Source organism: Hyperolius riggenbachi, chromosome 4, assembly GCF_040937935.1.
Source record: "Hyperolius riggenbachi isolate aHypRig1 chromosome 4, aHypRig1.pri, whole genome shotgun sequence".
NCBI lineage: Eukaryota > Metazoa > Chordata > Amphibia > Anura > Hyperoliidae > Hyperolius > Hyperolius riggenbachi.
In genome coordinates this window covers 328,519,931-328,535,761 of record NC_090649.1, presented here as the reverse complement: position 1 = coordinate 328,535,761, position 15,831 = coordinate 328,519,931, and the positions used below count along the sequence as shown (strand labels likewise).

The window sequence follows — 15,831 nt, the reverse complement described above, 5'->3', positions numbered from 1 at the left end:
ATGTGGGTGCAAGCTGTAGTGAGGACAGGTAGGGATGCATTCTTCAGCACACTCCAATGTGCTTTCTGTATAGGGGGCCCCGCTCTTGGTATAGCACCTGTAGATAAGCCCACCTCTGCACTTGACAACCAAAACATGGGTTTCAAAAAGTCGGTATATCCATGATGATATATGGTATATAAAGATATTTTTATAGCTGTGTTTATTCCTTTAGTTGAATAATTTATGTATTAACATTTCATTGAATGCTTAATGGTTAATTACTTTATTTCTATGTAGCTGTCCCTTGCAGTAATTTTAGTGTTTGAGCTTAAAAACAGTCAGATTTTTCACTAGTCATTCTCCTAAAGGGTTCCTTAATTATTTTGTATACAATCACTCCCTGGCCAAGATCTCTTTAAAGCTATATCCCATCCCAGCCTACATGCTTGCATGGTATACTGACAGTCGGGCTGGGAAACTAACAATCAAGTGCTTTTGAAAATAAAGAAAACCTTGAGAATCCCCCATGAGGAGATGTACTAGTTCAAAACCTGTTGTTAAGAGGTCAGGACCATTAGATTAAAAATGCTTACATTAAGTCACAGCTACCTAGAAATAGTAATCTTACATTGTAAAATTAAAATACAGTTTTTCATCATAGTACCCGTTTAATGTGCAAGTATATTTATTTATGAATGCTTTTCCTCAAAGGCTATTTTACATGTTGTGGTATTAAAATGAAATACGTCATACCTGTAATATCTTTTAAATATTTCAGCACGGCCCCAAGCTAGCTCTTTACTTATTTGAGTTATTGTACAATCACAAAGACGATTTAACCAAAGAGGACGAAGCTGCTGGAGCCTTATTTATGAATGCAGTAAGACAGGCTGGTTACAGATGCATCCCCCCCAGTGCGCCACTGAAATCTGACCTAGTGAAAGCAGCTAAAGAGGTGTGTGTGTGTTTTGTTCATTTATTTATAATATGTACAACAAATGCCTGCTGATTTAGAATGTATTAATTAGATAGGTTCATGTGAGGCATGCTGCTAGGCTTATCTTTCCACACTGTAGGACAGTAACAAGGGGCTCAGAATTTTTATGAGCCCCTTCTCCCAGGATACCTGATTTATGCATTTAACTCCTACTCAATGATTTAGAACGTAAACAGTAGAGTGCATCTGAGCAGTTATAATAGCATCCTGTCTTTACAGCAGAGCCCTTTCAAAATGGCAGACACCCTCGCAGAGAATTTCTCAACCCTCAGTGTTTACTAGTTACTCCACCAACCAGTCCCTACTGTTTAACTTCTGCTACCCAGATAGCAGAAATGGCAGCAGGAAGCAGATGGGTGGGAGGAAAAGTTATATTTAGCAAACATTAGAAATGGGGGTTGCAAAATTGCACAGAAACAAAAGGGACATTGCCTCTCTGTGCATCAGTCTGCCTTTTGCATTTAAAGTTTCCTTTTTTATAAATCATCTGAACATTGAAATGCTGTCTACCTGCAATGTGATGCAGCTGGCCAAGTGATGTATAAGTCACCTCCATTATAAAAACACCCCTTGGATCACTTGACACTATTTATCACTTTTAAAATGTAATTGCTTTCAGACAAGAAATGAATAAACCTCTCCATATCATTCTTAACCACTTAAAGAGGAACTCCAGTGAAAATAATGTAGTAAAAAAAGTGCTTCATTTTTTACCATAATTATGTATAAATTATTTAGTCAGTGTTTGCTCATTGTAAAATCTTTCTTCTCCCCGATTTACATTCTGACACTTATTACATGGTGACATTTTTACTGTGGGCAGGTTATGTAGCTGCTCCTAGCTGTTTTGGCTGTTAGAGACTGCTGTAAATAGCTAATTCCTGTCTGTGAACATTGTTACATTGTGGCAGTTTGCCCAGAGTACCGCGGTACTCAGAGCTTCTTGTGGGAGGGGTTTCAGCACAAAATCAGTCATACAGCGCCCCCTGATGGTCTGTTTGTGAAAATCATTATATTTCTCATGTAAAAGGGGGTATCAGCTACTGATTGGGATAAAGTTCAATTCTAGGTTGGAGTTTCTCTTTAAGGACCAGGAGTGTTTTGCCTGATCTGTGCTGTGTGGACTCTCCAGCCCGCAGCACAGATCAGGATTATGCCAGGGCGATCAGACTTACCCCCTTTTTTCCCCACTAGAGGAATGTCCTGCTTGGGGGGTCTGATCGCCGCCGGCTTGCTGCGCTTTGCGGGGGAAGGGCTCTTCAAATCCCCCCCTCCGCAGCGTTTTCGTCGCTCCCTTCCTCTCCGTACCTCCCTCTCCCTCCATGGGCTGCGCAGGATGGATATCCGTCCTGCGCATTGTAGGATAGGCTTCAGCCTATCATATGCCGGCGATCCCCGGCCAATCAGAGGCCAGGGATCGCCGATCTGCCTTACAGCACTGCTACGCAGCAGCGCCGTATGATGTACACAGCGGGGATTTCTTCCCCGCGTGTTTACATTTTGCCGGCGAACCGTGATCGGCGGCTCTCCGGCTGTTCACGTAGACACCCTCCGTGAACTGACATGGAAAATCCATGGAAAACCACTTAAGACCTGCTGACGCCTATCGGCGTTAGGCGGTCGTTAAGTGGTTTGGCCATACACAGTACAATCAAATCGATTGATTCTCCTATTTCTTTTTTCTTTTTTTCAATAAAAACAATCCATTGTATAACACATTAAAAGAAAAAAAGTTAAATTGATTTTTCCATGTTCTTTTGTAAAAATCTGTTTGGGTGTGTTGGACAAATCAGAAAGAAAAAGTAAAAACAAAAATGATTGAAAGTTATGTTTTATATGTTTCAAACTTATGAATATTTTTGGAAACATTGGTCGTTAGTGTTGCTGTTCGAATCAGGGTTTCCTTATTCGGAAACCCAGATAATGCCAACCACTCTTTATAGGCACTTAAATAAGTGATAAATAGTGATAAAGCTATGGCCAAATGAATGGGAGAAGCACCGACAGGGGAAAATGGCAGTAAGGGTAAAATAGCCTGTGGGGTTAAGGTGTTAACCTCCCCGGCGTTCTATTGAGATCGCCAGGGAGGCTGCGGGAGGGTTTTTTTTTAATTAAAAAAAAACTATTTCATGCAGCCAACTGAAAGTTGGCTGCATGAAAGCCCACTAGAGGGCGCTCCGGAGGCGTTCTTCCGATCGCCTCCGGCGCCCAGAATAAACAAGGAAGGCCGCAATGAGCGGCCTTCCTTGTTTTGCTTAGATCGTCGCCATAGCGACGAGCGGAGTGACGTCATGGACGTCAGCCGCCTCCGATCCAGCCCTTAGCGCTGGCCGGAACTTTTTGTTCCGGCTACGCTGGGCTCAGGCGGCTGGGGGGACCCTCTTTCGCCGCTGCTCGCGGCGAATCGCCGCAGAGCGGCGGCGATCAGGCAGCACACGTGGCTGGCAAAGTGCCGGCTGTGTGTGCTGCACTTTATTTGAAGAAAATCGGCCCAGCAGGGCCTGAGCGGCAGCCTCCGGCGGTGATGGACGAGCTGAGCTCGTCCATACCGCTCAGGAGGTTAAAGAAATGTATGTGCCTGGCCATGAAATTGCAGTTGATGAATCCCTTATGCCCTTCTGTGGTAGGTTGGGATTTAAACAATATGTCCCCAAAAGGCAAGCTAAATACGGGGTAAAGCTTTACAAATTATGCAAAATTGGCACAGGCGACTCACATGCATTTTGCATACACGAGGGGGAAGGATAAAAAATGTAATAAAAACAGTTGCCATTTGGGAACATACCAGCAAAACCACAAAAATTTAAAAGACTTAAAATACCCATTCTGATATAGCCCTGGATGTGTTACTTCTTTACTGTTCAAACACAATTCAGACTCTGCAAAGGAAGAATGATGCTTGAAAATAAAATGGACAAGAGCTGCCATGTTAAAATCGAAATGTGCATGCCGGGCATAATAACTGGTTACATGCTCAATTTATTAATATGAATTAAGACATATTTGACTGTGAGAAGCTGAGTAAACGTTTTCCACAGTTTTAAAGCACTGATGTGTGTAAGAAAAAAAATCTTTAGTGGTGAACTGCATCCCACACACAAGTCATTTTCAAAATAATGGTCCCATTCGGGAACATACCAGCAAAACCATAAAATTTGAAGGACACAAAATACCCATTCTAGTATAGCCATGCATGTCTACTTTTCAAAATGGTGTTACTTGTGGTGCTTCAATGAAGATTGGCACAATAAAATAAAATTATGTGCTAACAAAACAAATTAATAAGGGTATTATATTATAAAAAACACAATTTTTATCACTTGGATGTGATAAGTTATGAGAAAGCTATTGCTATTTCAATAGCGACACGCTGAAGGGTCAAAATTGCTAGGAATGTACAGGGTAAAGACCCAGGAATTGTGAAGTGATTAATGTTGCTAGCCTCAGCACTCATACTCTTTGGAAGATTAAATAATTAAGGCAGTCCTTCAAAGCTGTGCATAGTAGTGAATAATTGCATTCATAGATCCTCACTGCCAGCTTTTTTAGAAAATTTTTAATTGAAGTGTTAATCTGAAAGCTTTCAGCATATTATAGATTTGCTGTTGAGTATTGTTTTCATACCCATTTTTTTCCCTTTAAGGAACATGGCAAATATGAGAGTGAAGAAAAAGCAAACAAAATAGCTTGGAAGAAAACTATTCTGAATAATCAGCAAAAGTAAGAAACAAAACATTTTCTACTTGTGTATATTTACAAACTGTATCAGCAGTTATTTTCAGTTCTATTGGGTATGGTCCTAAACCCTTCACCTTGGTGTTTTTGGTAAATGTGGATTGGGGGGGGGGGGGGGGGGTTGTATCTGCTGTGACGGTAACAAACAGTTGCACAACAGTGTTTTCTGTCTGTTTTTCTTCACAGGGTATGTTTTGAGGGGTTTTTTTTTTTGTTTTTTTTTACAAGTATCCAGCTGGCCACCCACCATGCAATCTTGGTTGTTCCTTTTTTTTTTCTTTTTTTCTTTAAACCTGATTTTGATACATTTTACAAATATATATATATATATATATATATATATATATATATATATATATATATATATATATATATATATATATATATATATATATATATATACATACATACATACATACATATGTGTATGTATATATATATATATGTGTATGAATATATTTCCTTTACTACACCTCTGTGTGGAAAATGCATTCAATTCTTTACTTTTTTTCTTTTAGCCAATCAATCTTGTATTGTGTACACAACTGTAAGTTTGTCCTTAACCTGAATCTGTACATAAGTTGAAATTCTGAGCCATCTCTGTCCCCTGTATCTCCTCAGTACTCCCCTGTGCCTCCATTATCCCCCCCCGTCACCTCTGTTGCCCGTTCCTTCACTGTCCCCCTCTGTGCCACCTCTGTCCCTCCACTGTGTCACCTCTGTCCCCCCTGAGAGGGCCAGTGAACCAGTGTAGTTTTACCAGTAAGAGCAATTTTCACATATCGGCGCTGCTCCCACCAATAACGTTGTTACTACTTATCACACCTACATGCTCTATATATTTTTTTTTTACAAGACAAATTAGGCTTTCAGTAAGGGATAATTTTAAGGGAAAAAATAGAAAAAAAACAAACACAATATTTATCCATTTACATCCATTATAGCTTTACAATAAACAGTGCTAACTATAAGTACCCACACATTGTATTTGCTTAGCCATCCTAGTTATTACAACATTTAGATTATGTTCCTAGTACAATGTATGGTGACAATATTGTATTTGGAAATAAAGGTCTGTTTTTTGTGTTTCAATTTCTCATTGTACACTATCGATGATTACAAGACCTTATTTGCAAAAATAATAGTAATATACCCTCATGGCATACATATTTAAAAAGCCAAGTTTCTAAGGTAACAATATATGTTTTTCATTTATATTATTTCACTTTTTCATTTTACAAGTCTTTTATTTTGGTACAGAATATGCGAAAATGTAATTGCTTTTGATTCAGTTTGTGACTAAAAAGAATACACAGGACGTGAGCCTCAACCCTAAAACTCTGTAAATTCTATTCTACTATTTATCACGGTTAAAATGTTACCACTTATGTCTCTTGTAGTTTTGCTAAAACTTTCCCAAGCGTGATCATAACTTTGAAAATGACTTTTATGTTTGAGTTTGTCCATATCTATTTTTTATGTTATGTGGGTCCAAGCTTTAGGACACACCAAAATGTATTCTGCAACTCATCACTGTTAAAACAATACCACATGTGCCTCATTTTGTAATTAACTGGTGGTGCACTCTCCACAAATACAGTGGATGTATACTGTATATACATGTCCTGTTGTCATTAAGAAAACTATTTTGTCTTTGAATTTTTTTAATCGATTTTCTCAAAAACTGCAAGGTCTTTTAGAAAAAATGTTTTTGACTTTTAAGTTTAACATTTTATGGGTTTTCTTATGTCAGGGATTTCCTGTAATTGTAATGTGATAGTATTAGCAGGAATATGCTTTGTGGGATGAGAAAAACTTTGCATTGTTGATTTACCTGAAATACCACAGACTACATGTAATAATCAATGAGTCCCTGGTGTGGAGAAAGAGAGACCAGCTGACTTCTGGTCAGTCTGAGAGGTTCTTAGAGAGAGTTAGGTAAAGCTAGTTTTGTGAGCCATATTTTGGTACTTCGGGGAAATAAATTTGATTCTGCCTTTAATCACTATATCATCTCGGTGTCCACAAAAAAATCACCCTGTTTTTTTAACACAGTGCAAATTGTTTTTCTGAAATGCAAGTTAATCCCTAAATAAAACAATAAGTTTTAATCAGCTCATATTTGTAAATTTACTTTTGTAAACTGTAATTTTGTCATTTTTGACATATTCACATTTTTTTTTACGCCCACTTTTTTTTACAGGCTTTTTCAACGTTTAGATTCAAAACTCAAGGACATTTCCAAACTTGCTGGAGAAGTAACACAAAGTGTGTCTCTATCTCAGGGAATGGAAAGGAAAAATGTTATACAGCACATACGCAGTATGTACAAAGTAGATTTGGGTGCAAGCAGACATTGGCATGAGCTTGTTCATCAGCTGACTCATGACAGGTTAGTATCTAATGCATATTGACCCGTAACTAGAACTGTCACATAATGATCAATAGAAGCAAACATAACAGAATATATAATAGTGTGGGGTGGCGGGGGGGGGGGGGGGGGGGTTGTGGATTACCTTTGTTGAAACCGAATGATCAGGATATCACAAAATGATTTGAAGAGACCCTTGCAGCATAAGAAGGATAGAGTACAGAGCAAGGAAACCTCTACGTTTTGTAGTGTCAATTTTCTGACTGAAAAATTACTTGTTCCAGGGTGATCACCTCACTCACAATTACAGTGGCTTGCAAAAGTATTCGGCACCCTTGAAGTTTTCCACATTTTGTCACATTACTGCCACAAACATGAATCAATTTTGTTGGAATTCCACGTGAAAGACCAATACAAAGTGGTGTACACGTGAGAAGTGGACCGAAAATCATACATGAGTATAAACATTTTTTACAAATCAATAACTGCAAAGTGGGGTGTGCATAATTATTCAGCCCCCTGAGTCAATACTTTGTAGAACCACCTTTTGCTGCAATTACAGCTGCCAGTCTTTTAGGGTATGTCTCTACCAGCTTTGCACATCTAGAGACTGAAATCATTGCCCATTCTTCTTTGCAAAACAGCTCCAGCTCAGTCAGATTAGATGGACAGAGTTTGTGAACAGCAGTTTTCAGATCTTGCCACAGATTCTCGATTGGATTTAGATCTGGACTTTGACTGGGCCATTCTAACACATGGATATGTTTTGTTTTAAACCATTCCATTGTTGCCTTGGCTTTATGTTTAGGGTCGTTGTCCTGCTGGAAGGTGAACCTCCGCCCCAGTCTCAAGTCTTTTGCAGACTCCAAGAGGTTTTCTTCCAAGATTGCCCTGTATTTGGCTCCATCCATCTTCCCATCAACTCTGACCAGCTTCCCTGTCCCTGCTGAGGAGAAGCACCCCCAGAGCATGATGCTGCCACCACCATATTTGACACTGGGGATGGTGTGTTCTGAGTGATGTGCAGTGTTAGTTTACTAACACAACGGGGGTTGTCCACAGACCTCAGGAATCACTCTGTTAATCTCGGGGAGTCACAGATCATCGTAGGAGGTCCATCAAGCCTCCAATCATATTCCAGTCCATACACAATCGATTCCGGACTCAACCCTTGCTCGAATAATCTTCAGAATTTATTGTAGTAATGTATGCGGTTATACAGCAGACAAAAAGCACAACGTTTCGGGCTACATGCCCTTTCTCAAGTGCTTGAAGCACTTGAGAAAGAGCATGTAGCCTGAAACGTTGTGCTTTTTTGTCTGCTGTATAACCGCATACATTACTACAATAAATTCTGAAGATTATTCGTGCAAGGGTTGAGTCCGGAATCGATTGATTGTGTATGGACAGTGTTAGTTTACTGCCACACATAGCGTTTTGCATTTTGGCCAAAAAGTTCCATTTTGGTCTCATCTGACCAGAGCACCTTCTTCCACATGTTTGCTGTGTCCCCCACATGGCTTGTGGCAAACTGAAAACGGGACTTCTTACGCTTTTCTGTTCACAATTGCTTTCTTCTTGCCACTCTTCCATAAAAGCCAACTTTGTGCAGTGGATGACTAATAGTTGTCCTATGGACAGATTTCTCCACGTGAGCTGTAGATCTCTGCAGCTAATCCAGAGTCGCCATGGGCCTCTTGACTGCATTTCTGATCAGTGCTCTTCTTGTTCGGCCTGTGAGTTTAGGTGGATGGCCTTGTCTTGGTAGGTTTACAGTTGTGCCATATTCCTTCCATTTCTGAATGATCGCTTGAACAGTGCTCCGTGGGATGTTCAAGGCTTTGGAAATCTTTTTGTAGCCTAAGCCTGCTTTAAATTTCTCATTAACCCTTGGCGGTATGAAAAATACCGCCAGGGGGAAGCGCAGCAGTTTTTTTTAAATTTTTTTTTTTATCATGTAGCGAGCCGAGGGCTCGCTACATGATTGCCGCTGCTCAGCGGCATCCCCCCGCCCGCTTCGATCACCTTCGGCGATCACCGATCAGGAAATCCCGTTCAAAGAACGGGATTTCCTGGAGGGCTTCCCCCGTCGCCATGGCGACGGGGCGGGATGACGTCACCGACGTCGGGACGTCATTGGGAGACCCGATCCACCCCTCGGCGCTGCCTGGCACTGATTGGCCAGGCAGCGCTCGGGGTCTGGGGGGGGGGGGGGCGCGCGCCACACCGGATAGCGGCGATCGGGCGCGCGGCGGCGGCGGCGATCGGGGTGCTGGCGCAGCTAGCAAAGTGCTAGCTGCGTCCAGCAAAAAAAAAATTAAGTAAATCGGCCCAGCAGGGCCTGAGCGGCACCCTCCGGCGGCTTACCCCGTGTCACACACGGGGTTACCGCTAAGGAGGTTAACTTTATCCCTGACCTGGTGTGTTCTTTGGACTTCATGGTGTTGTGTTGCTCCCAATATTCTCTTAGACAACCTCTGAGGTCGTCACAGAGCAGCTGTATTTGTACTGACATTAGTTAACACACAGGTGCACTTTATTTAGTCATTAGCACTCATCAGGCAATGTCTATGGGCAACTGACTGCACTCAGACCAAAGGGGGCTGAATAATTACGCACACACCACTTTGCAGTTATTGATTTGTAAAAAATGTTTGGAATCGTGTATGATTTTCGTTCCACTTCTCACGTGTACACCCCTTTGTATTGGTCTTTCACATTGAATTCCAATAAACTTGATTCATGTTTGTGGCAGTAATGTGACAAAATGTGGAAAACTTCAAGGGGGCCGAATACTTTTGCAAGCCACTGTATGTGGAATGTCTATTTCACTACCTTGGAATTGGCATGTAAATTTTGAGAAGGACAGTGGTAACTCTCATTATGCAGGTTAACTCTTAGCATCCCAGGAGAGCAGTGTGTCTGTATGACCATCTCGTGGAGAGTTTTAAATATATACCACTATGTAGTTTTTCCTGTCAATACTTGCTACATATTGACTTCTGCCATTGACCCCTTATTAAACACCCATCTCCCCCCATCTCTCAATCTTAACCCTGTGTCGATTTCCAACAACAGTCAAAGTAATAAAAAAAATTTCTAATACCATGGAAACAAAACTGAATGTGTTACCAAACAGCAACTCTGCTGACAGCCACTAGGACACCATAAGCACATCTGAAATATTCAGGCACTAGTTACTGATATTAAAATATATAGTTATAATCTGTGCCAAAAGATTGTTGAGGCTTGGATTTGGAGAGGACAGTAGAAACAATCCTTGCTCGGATCAACAAAGGAAAGGCTACACAATGCTCTGCACTGTATAACTCACTCACCTACTGTAAGAGAGGGAACAGAGATCAGCAATACCTGGAGGAACCCACACACAATTTTGAAAGTTAAGGTTAGGAGTCAGTAAGGCCTGGACCCAATTGCAGCACTATTCTAAGTTCTTGTGATTTGAAAAGCTCTTTCTAATGTAATACTATGGGGGATTTAAAAAAAAATCACATCCCTGAACTGGGATCACACCTATAGCTTTACATTAGCAAGAGGTTTTCAAATCCCAAACACTTAGAAAAGGCTTACAAAAGTGCTGTTAGTGGGTTCCAGGCCCAAAGGGAGTTTGCTTTACATACAAGGGCAGGGAGAAGGGCAGTCATTGGTTAGAAGGGGTTGAGATATTATTTTATCATGTAAACCCTTTTTTTTTCTCATTTCAAACAAGGGCTGTTTGGTATGACCCAGAATCATATCCCACCTCGTATCAGCTTGACCCAACTGAGGGTCCGAACAGAGAAAGGCGACGTTTACAAAGGTGCTATTTAACCATTCCAAACAAGTACATTCTCAAGGATCGGCAAAGAAAAGATGGCAAGTGTTTCATTGATATATGCAGATTAATAATTTATTAACAAAACTACCTGCACATTTATTACGTATTTGTCGGTTATTTGGCTGGAGACCCAAATTTTTACCAATTCGATAACTTCGATTGGTTGTCCCGAAAAATCGAGAGCTTTTCTTTGTTTTCGATCGATAAATCCAATCAAACTTCCTCTTCTTTTTTTTTTTTTTTCTGGGCAGATTGGACGTGTTGGAAATTTCAGACCAATTTTATGCAGAATTGTATGGTGTGTGATGGATTGTTAGTTACTTGATATACAGTTCCAATCAATTTTTTTTTCTGAGCTTTCAATTACTTTATTGGGGGAAAATTGAACGTAGGTGTGTAGTACATTGGTCAGATTTTTGAATTGTTACAATCAGTCAGAAAAAATGATTGCCATTCTTCTATTGAACAGGTATTTAAAAAATTGTATGGTGTGTGGCCACCCTAATGGTGCCCATACACGATACAATAAAAACGTTTGAATTTCCCATTTATTCGATCTAAATGATCAAATCTAATGAAAGTCGAAAATATTTTTTTTTCGATCAAGAAATTCGAATGATTATCCCATTTTTTCGAGAAAAATCTGATTGGACATGCTGGAAAAATCTTTATATTCGATCTAACGGAATAAATTATCTAAAAAAAAAAATTGTACAATGTATGGGCACCTTAAGGCCCTGTTCACACTTATCTGAATTGGCATGTGCAGGACTGCGATTTCATGTTCATTGTTTAAATGAAATTGCATTTGACCTGAGGTTTTTCGTTTTTTTTCTACATTTTGGGATTTTTCTGCATTTTTAAATAGAACAGCAGTTAAGACAACTGTAACTAGAGGGATATGGAGGATGCCATATTTATTTCATTTTAAACAATACCAGTTGCCTGGCTGTCCTGCTGATCCTCTGTCTCTAATACTCTTAGCCATAGACCCTGAATAAGCATACAGCATATCGGGTGTTTCTGACATTATTTTCAGATCTGTCTACATTATCTGCATGCTTGTTTATGATGTGATTCAGACACTACTGCAGCCAAATAGACCAGCAGGGCTGCCAGGCAACCGGTATTGTTTAACATAAATATGGCAGCCTTCATGTCCCTCTCGTTACAGTTCACCTTTAAAAATGAACAAAAAAAGTGCCGGAGGCTGGGCAGTAGGAGATGTTACCCCACCTGCAGAAAAACACCATAGTGTTACACTTGAACGGGGTGGGGCCTTCTCCTTTAAAACATACAGACATTGTATCCCTGCCACTAATGTTAAGTTACACTGGAGGTCCGCTTTCCCATGTCCCTGTCATTACTTATTGGTATTATTATGTAATTTGCACAACAGCCTTTTAAAAAATGTTAATTGTCACTTGGCCTACAATTCAGAGCACTGACTTATTGTCTTCCAGTCCCTTCGGCCCAGTGCACACCAAAAACCTCTAGCAGATCCGCAAAACACTAGAGGTTTTTAAAGCAGATTCCAGAGCGATTCTAGGCATGTTTAGAGAGGTTTTCTAAACATGCCTAGCGTTTTTGGAGTATTTTTTTGTAGCAGATTTTAAATATTGATATAGTAAAGCTGTTACTGAACAGCCGCTGTAAAAGAAACGCCTGGAAAACCGCGCTGATCTAGTGTTTTTCAGAGTGGTTTTCCACTTTCCTATACTTAAACATTGAGGAAGAAACTCCTCAGAAATCTAAAAAATGCTGCAGCCCCCGAGTTTGCGTTTGTGGAAACAATGAACCGCTCTTGTGTTCACCATCCCATTCAGTTTCATTAGCCAAGCAGTTTTCCCCCTGCAAGCATTTTAAAAAACTCTCCAGAACCGCTCTGGTGTGCACCAGCCCTGCCACAAGTGTGTATTGCTCTTCACAACCAATAAACTGTATACTGCATTGTGTTTTTGGCTGCACTTTGGCAGCATTCATCATGTTTGGGTTGCCCATTGTGTGTATTGGAAGGGTTTGGGTTTTTTTTTTTTTTTTTTGGGGGGGGGGGGGGGGGGGGGGACAAATTGACATAACTGGTCAAATTAATTATAGCTGGATAATGGATTAAAGTCTAAGTTTTATGAAAGTTGCAAATATCTTTGAAGCTATATAAAACACGTATTTATATTTATGATGTATTTGACAATTACATCAATATTTGTTGATTATTTACTGAAGTAAGAGGACTTCATTTTTTGTGGTCATACAGATGTGTTCTGTTATAATATATATGATATAATTATTGCTGTTATTGCCATTAATGTTGTTCTCTCTATTATCTGACTTTGCTTTGACAGAAAATGTTAAGCCTCCTCTATCTTGCCTTTTTGAAGAAAAAACACATTCCTCTTTGTCTTCCACTGTAAAAGAGAAAGCTGCCAGTGAATTAATAAGGTAACTGCCACACAGTTTATGCTATCTCCTGGTACCAGATGGTATTTTTCTTTTCTCAATGGAACAGGCTGTCAGCCATTTTACTGTATAACCTTGATAAAAACAAGTGACACCCCACTATAAGAAAAGTGTCATTTGTGGCCATTCACAGTCTGATTTTTTTTCCTGTTAAAAAAATAAAAATAAAATTTTTCAAATATTTGTATTGATTTTTAAAAGACAAACAAAGCGCTCAGCTTTGGCAAAGAGAGAATGTGTATTTTATTTTATAATAGAAATTGTTGTATTGAATTAAAGTGTACCCTGTTACATACTTCCTACGTAGATAGAATGCTCTGAATATCATAGAGCACAGTTCCCCAACCATGTCCTTAAGGACCACCAACAGTACTTGTATTGCAGGAAACCACAAACTTGCACAGGTGAGGTAATTGGTGTCTAAACAGTGTTAATTACCTACCTCTGGATTTCCGCAAAACATGGACTGTTAGTGGGCCTTGAGGACAGGGTTGAGGAACACTGATTAGAGCCTTCCTGGTCTTTGGTCTGTCACACCATTCCACCTCTGTTCCCTGTTGAAGTTATTCAACCCTCTAGTTCGAATACCTCTTAAGCTCTCCTAGTGTCCTTGTAACGATTGATGTCAGCAATAACAAAGTTCTGATTATTTGGTGATCTCCAGTATCACCAATAATGCAGATACTATATCTGATTATGTGATGATCTGCAGAATCACCAATAATACAAATATAGCAACACAAGAATATCGAGACCTTAGTCACACTTTATTGTAAATGAGTGTAGTGATTGGTGCATACAGTATATACTGATAGATTTGACTATACCTCACCAGAGGAGCTGGTGGCACTGTCAGTACAGCGAACACCTCACCAGTGACAAGGGCTCACTGGTGAGTAGTGAGGTCAGACTAATCAAGTCGGTAACAGCCAGGCAGATACAGTACAAAATCGGAAGGCAGAGAAGTAACGGTTAACAGGCAGAGTTTGGCAGCAATATCAGATGGGCTAAAGTACAGAATCACTAAAGAGTAAGAATAGTCAGAGACGAGCCAGAGTCATAAACAGATAATAACAATATAATGCACAAATCCTAGAGCTGTGTGAAATCCCTGGTTTCCTCCCGGATCAAAGCACACCGGATCTAACTAAGGTCTGAGCGCTAACACGAAGTGATCGCAACAGCAGACAAAGATGTACTGAATCCTCCGGGCTTAAAGAGAACCCGAGGTGGGTTTGAAGAATATTATCTGCATACAGAGGCTGGGGCTGCCTATACAGCCCAGCCTCTGTTGCTATCCCAACCCCCCCTAAGGTCCCCCTACACTCTGCAATCCCTCATAAATCACAGCCACGCTGCTGACAAACAGCTTGTCAGAGCTGGCTGTGTTTATCTCTATAGTGTCAGTCTGCTGCTCTCCCCGCCTCCTGCAGAACTCCAGTCCCCGCCTGCATCCCTTTCCTCCCTGCTGATTAGAGGGAAGGGACGGTGGCAGGGACCGGAGCTATGCAGGAGGCGGGGGAGCAGCTGAGACTGACACTACAGATGTAAACACAGCCTCACAGCATGGCTGTGATTTATGAGGGATTGCAGAGTGCAGGGGGACCTTAGTGGGGTTTGGGATAGCAACAGAGGCTGGGCTGTATAGGCAGATCCAGCCTCTGTATGCAGATAACATTCTTTAAACACACCTCGGGTTCTCTTTAGAGCCCGAGGAGATCTCAAAGCACGCCCCCCTGCGCCCAGCCAATCAGCGTCGGCGGACGCATGGCGTGACGTCAGCCGACCCGCAGGTCAGCTGAGCCGCATCTTCGCCGCATAAAGGTTGTGACGGTGCGCACGCGTCAACACAACCCTATGGGCAACTGACAAACCCGTCCTCGGCGTGCTAGACGCCCGAGGCACGGGCAACTGATCAGGCAGGGGAACGGAGGTGGCGACGGTGGCAGCGCTGCTCGCTGCAGCTGCCCCGTCCACATTTGTCACAGTCCTTCCAAAGTATTTGTGTCCCCAAATACTTCCGAAGTTGAGCATATCTGTACTGTGCACAAGCAAATCCAGGCTTGCACAGAACGGATGCGCTTCACTTCAGAACGCAAGTATTAAAGATGCAGCCAGAAGCATAACCTCAATGTGGGACAGCACTGGAGCCATGGGACAGATCAAGGATCAGGAAAGCTGAAAGCAGTAATGTATTCAACCTCAAGTGTTTCCTTACATCAGGTTTCATTGAATTCTTTATTAACTTATTTAATTATATAGCAATATTTAAGCTGATATTAAGGTGGTTATGCACTACTGGATTCTATAAACTATGGCTAACTTCCTAATATAGCTTTTACCCGCATCACCACATTGCACCCCTTGACATTAGACTAGATTTCAGCAGAAATCTGATCTAATATTGTTTGCACTACTGTTTAATTTATATTGCTCAATGCAGTACAAAGC

The 15,831-nt window shown here is 40.9% G+C and overlaps 1 protein-coding gene across 2 annotated transcripts in view; it reads left to right on the top strand.

Moving 5' to 3' along the window:
• The window catches only part of LYST (lysosomal trafficking regulator), a 287,630-nt gene that overhangs the window by 184,177 nt on the left and 87,622 nt on the right, over positions 1–15,831 (top strand). For both annotated transcript variants that reach the window (XM_068231777.1, XM_068231776.1), the window contains exons 31-35: positions 761–937; positions 4,623–4,699; positions 6,918–7,106; positions 10,816–10,961; positions 13,266–13,362. In XM_068231777.1, the coding sequence (XP_068087878.1) occupies positions 761–937; positions 4,623–4,699; positions 6,918–7,106; positions 10,816–10,961; positions 13,266–13,362 (686 nt within the window). The remainder of the gene's footprint in view (positions 1–760; positions 938–4,622; positions 4,700–6,917; positions 7,107–10,815; positions 10,962–13,265; positions 13,363–15,831) is intronic.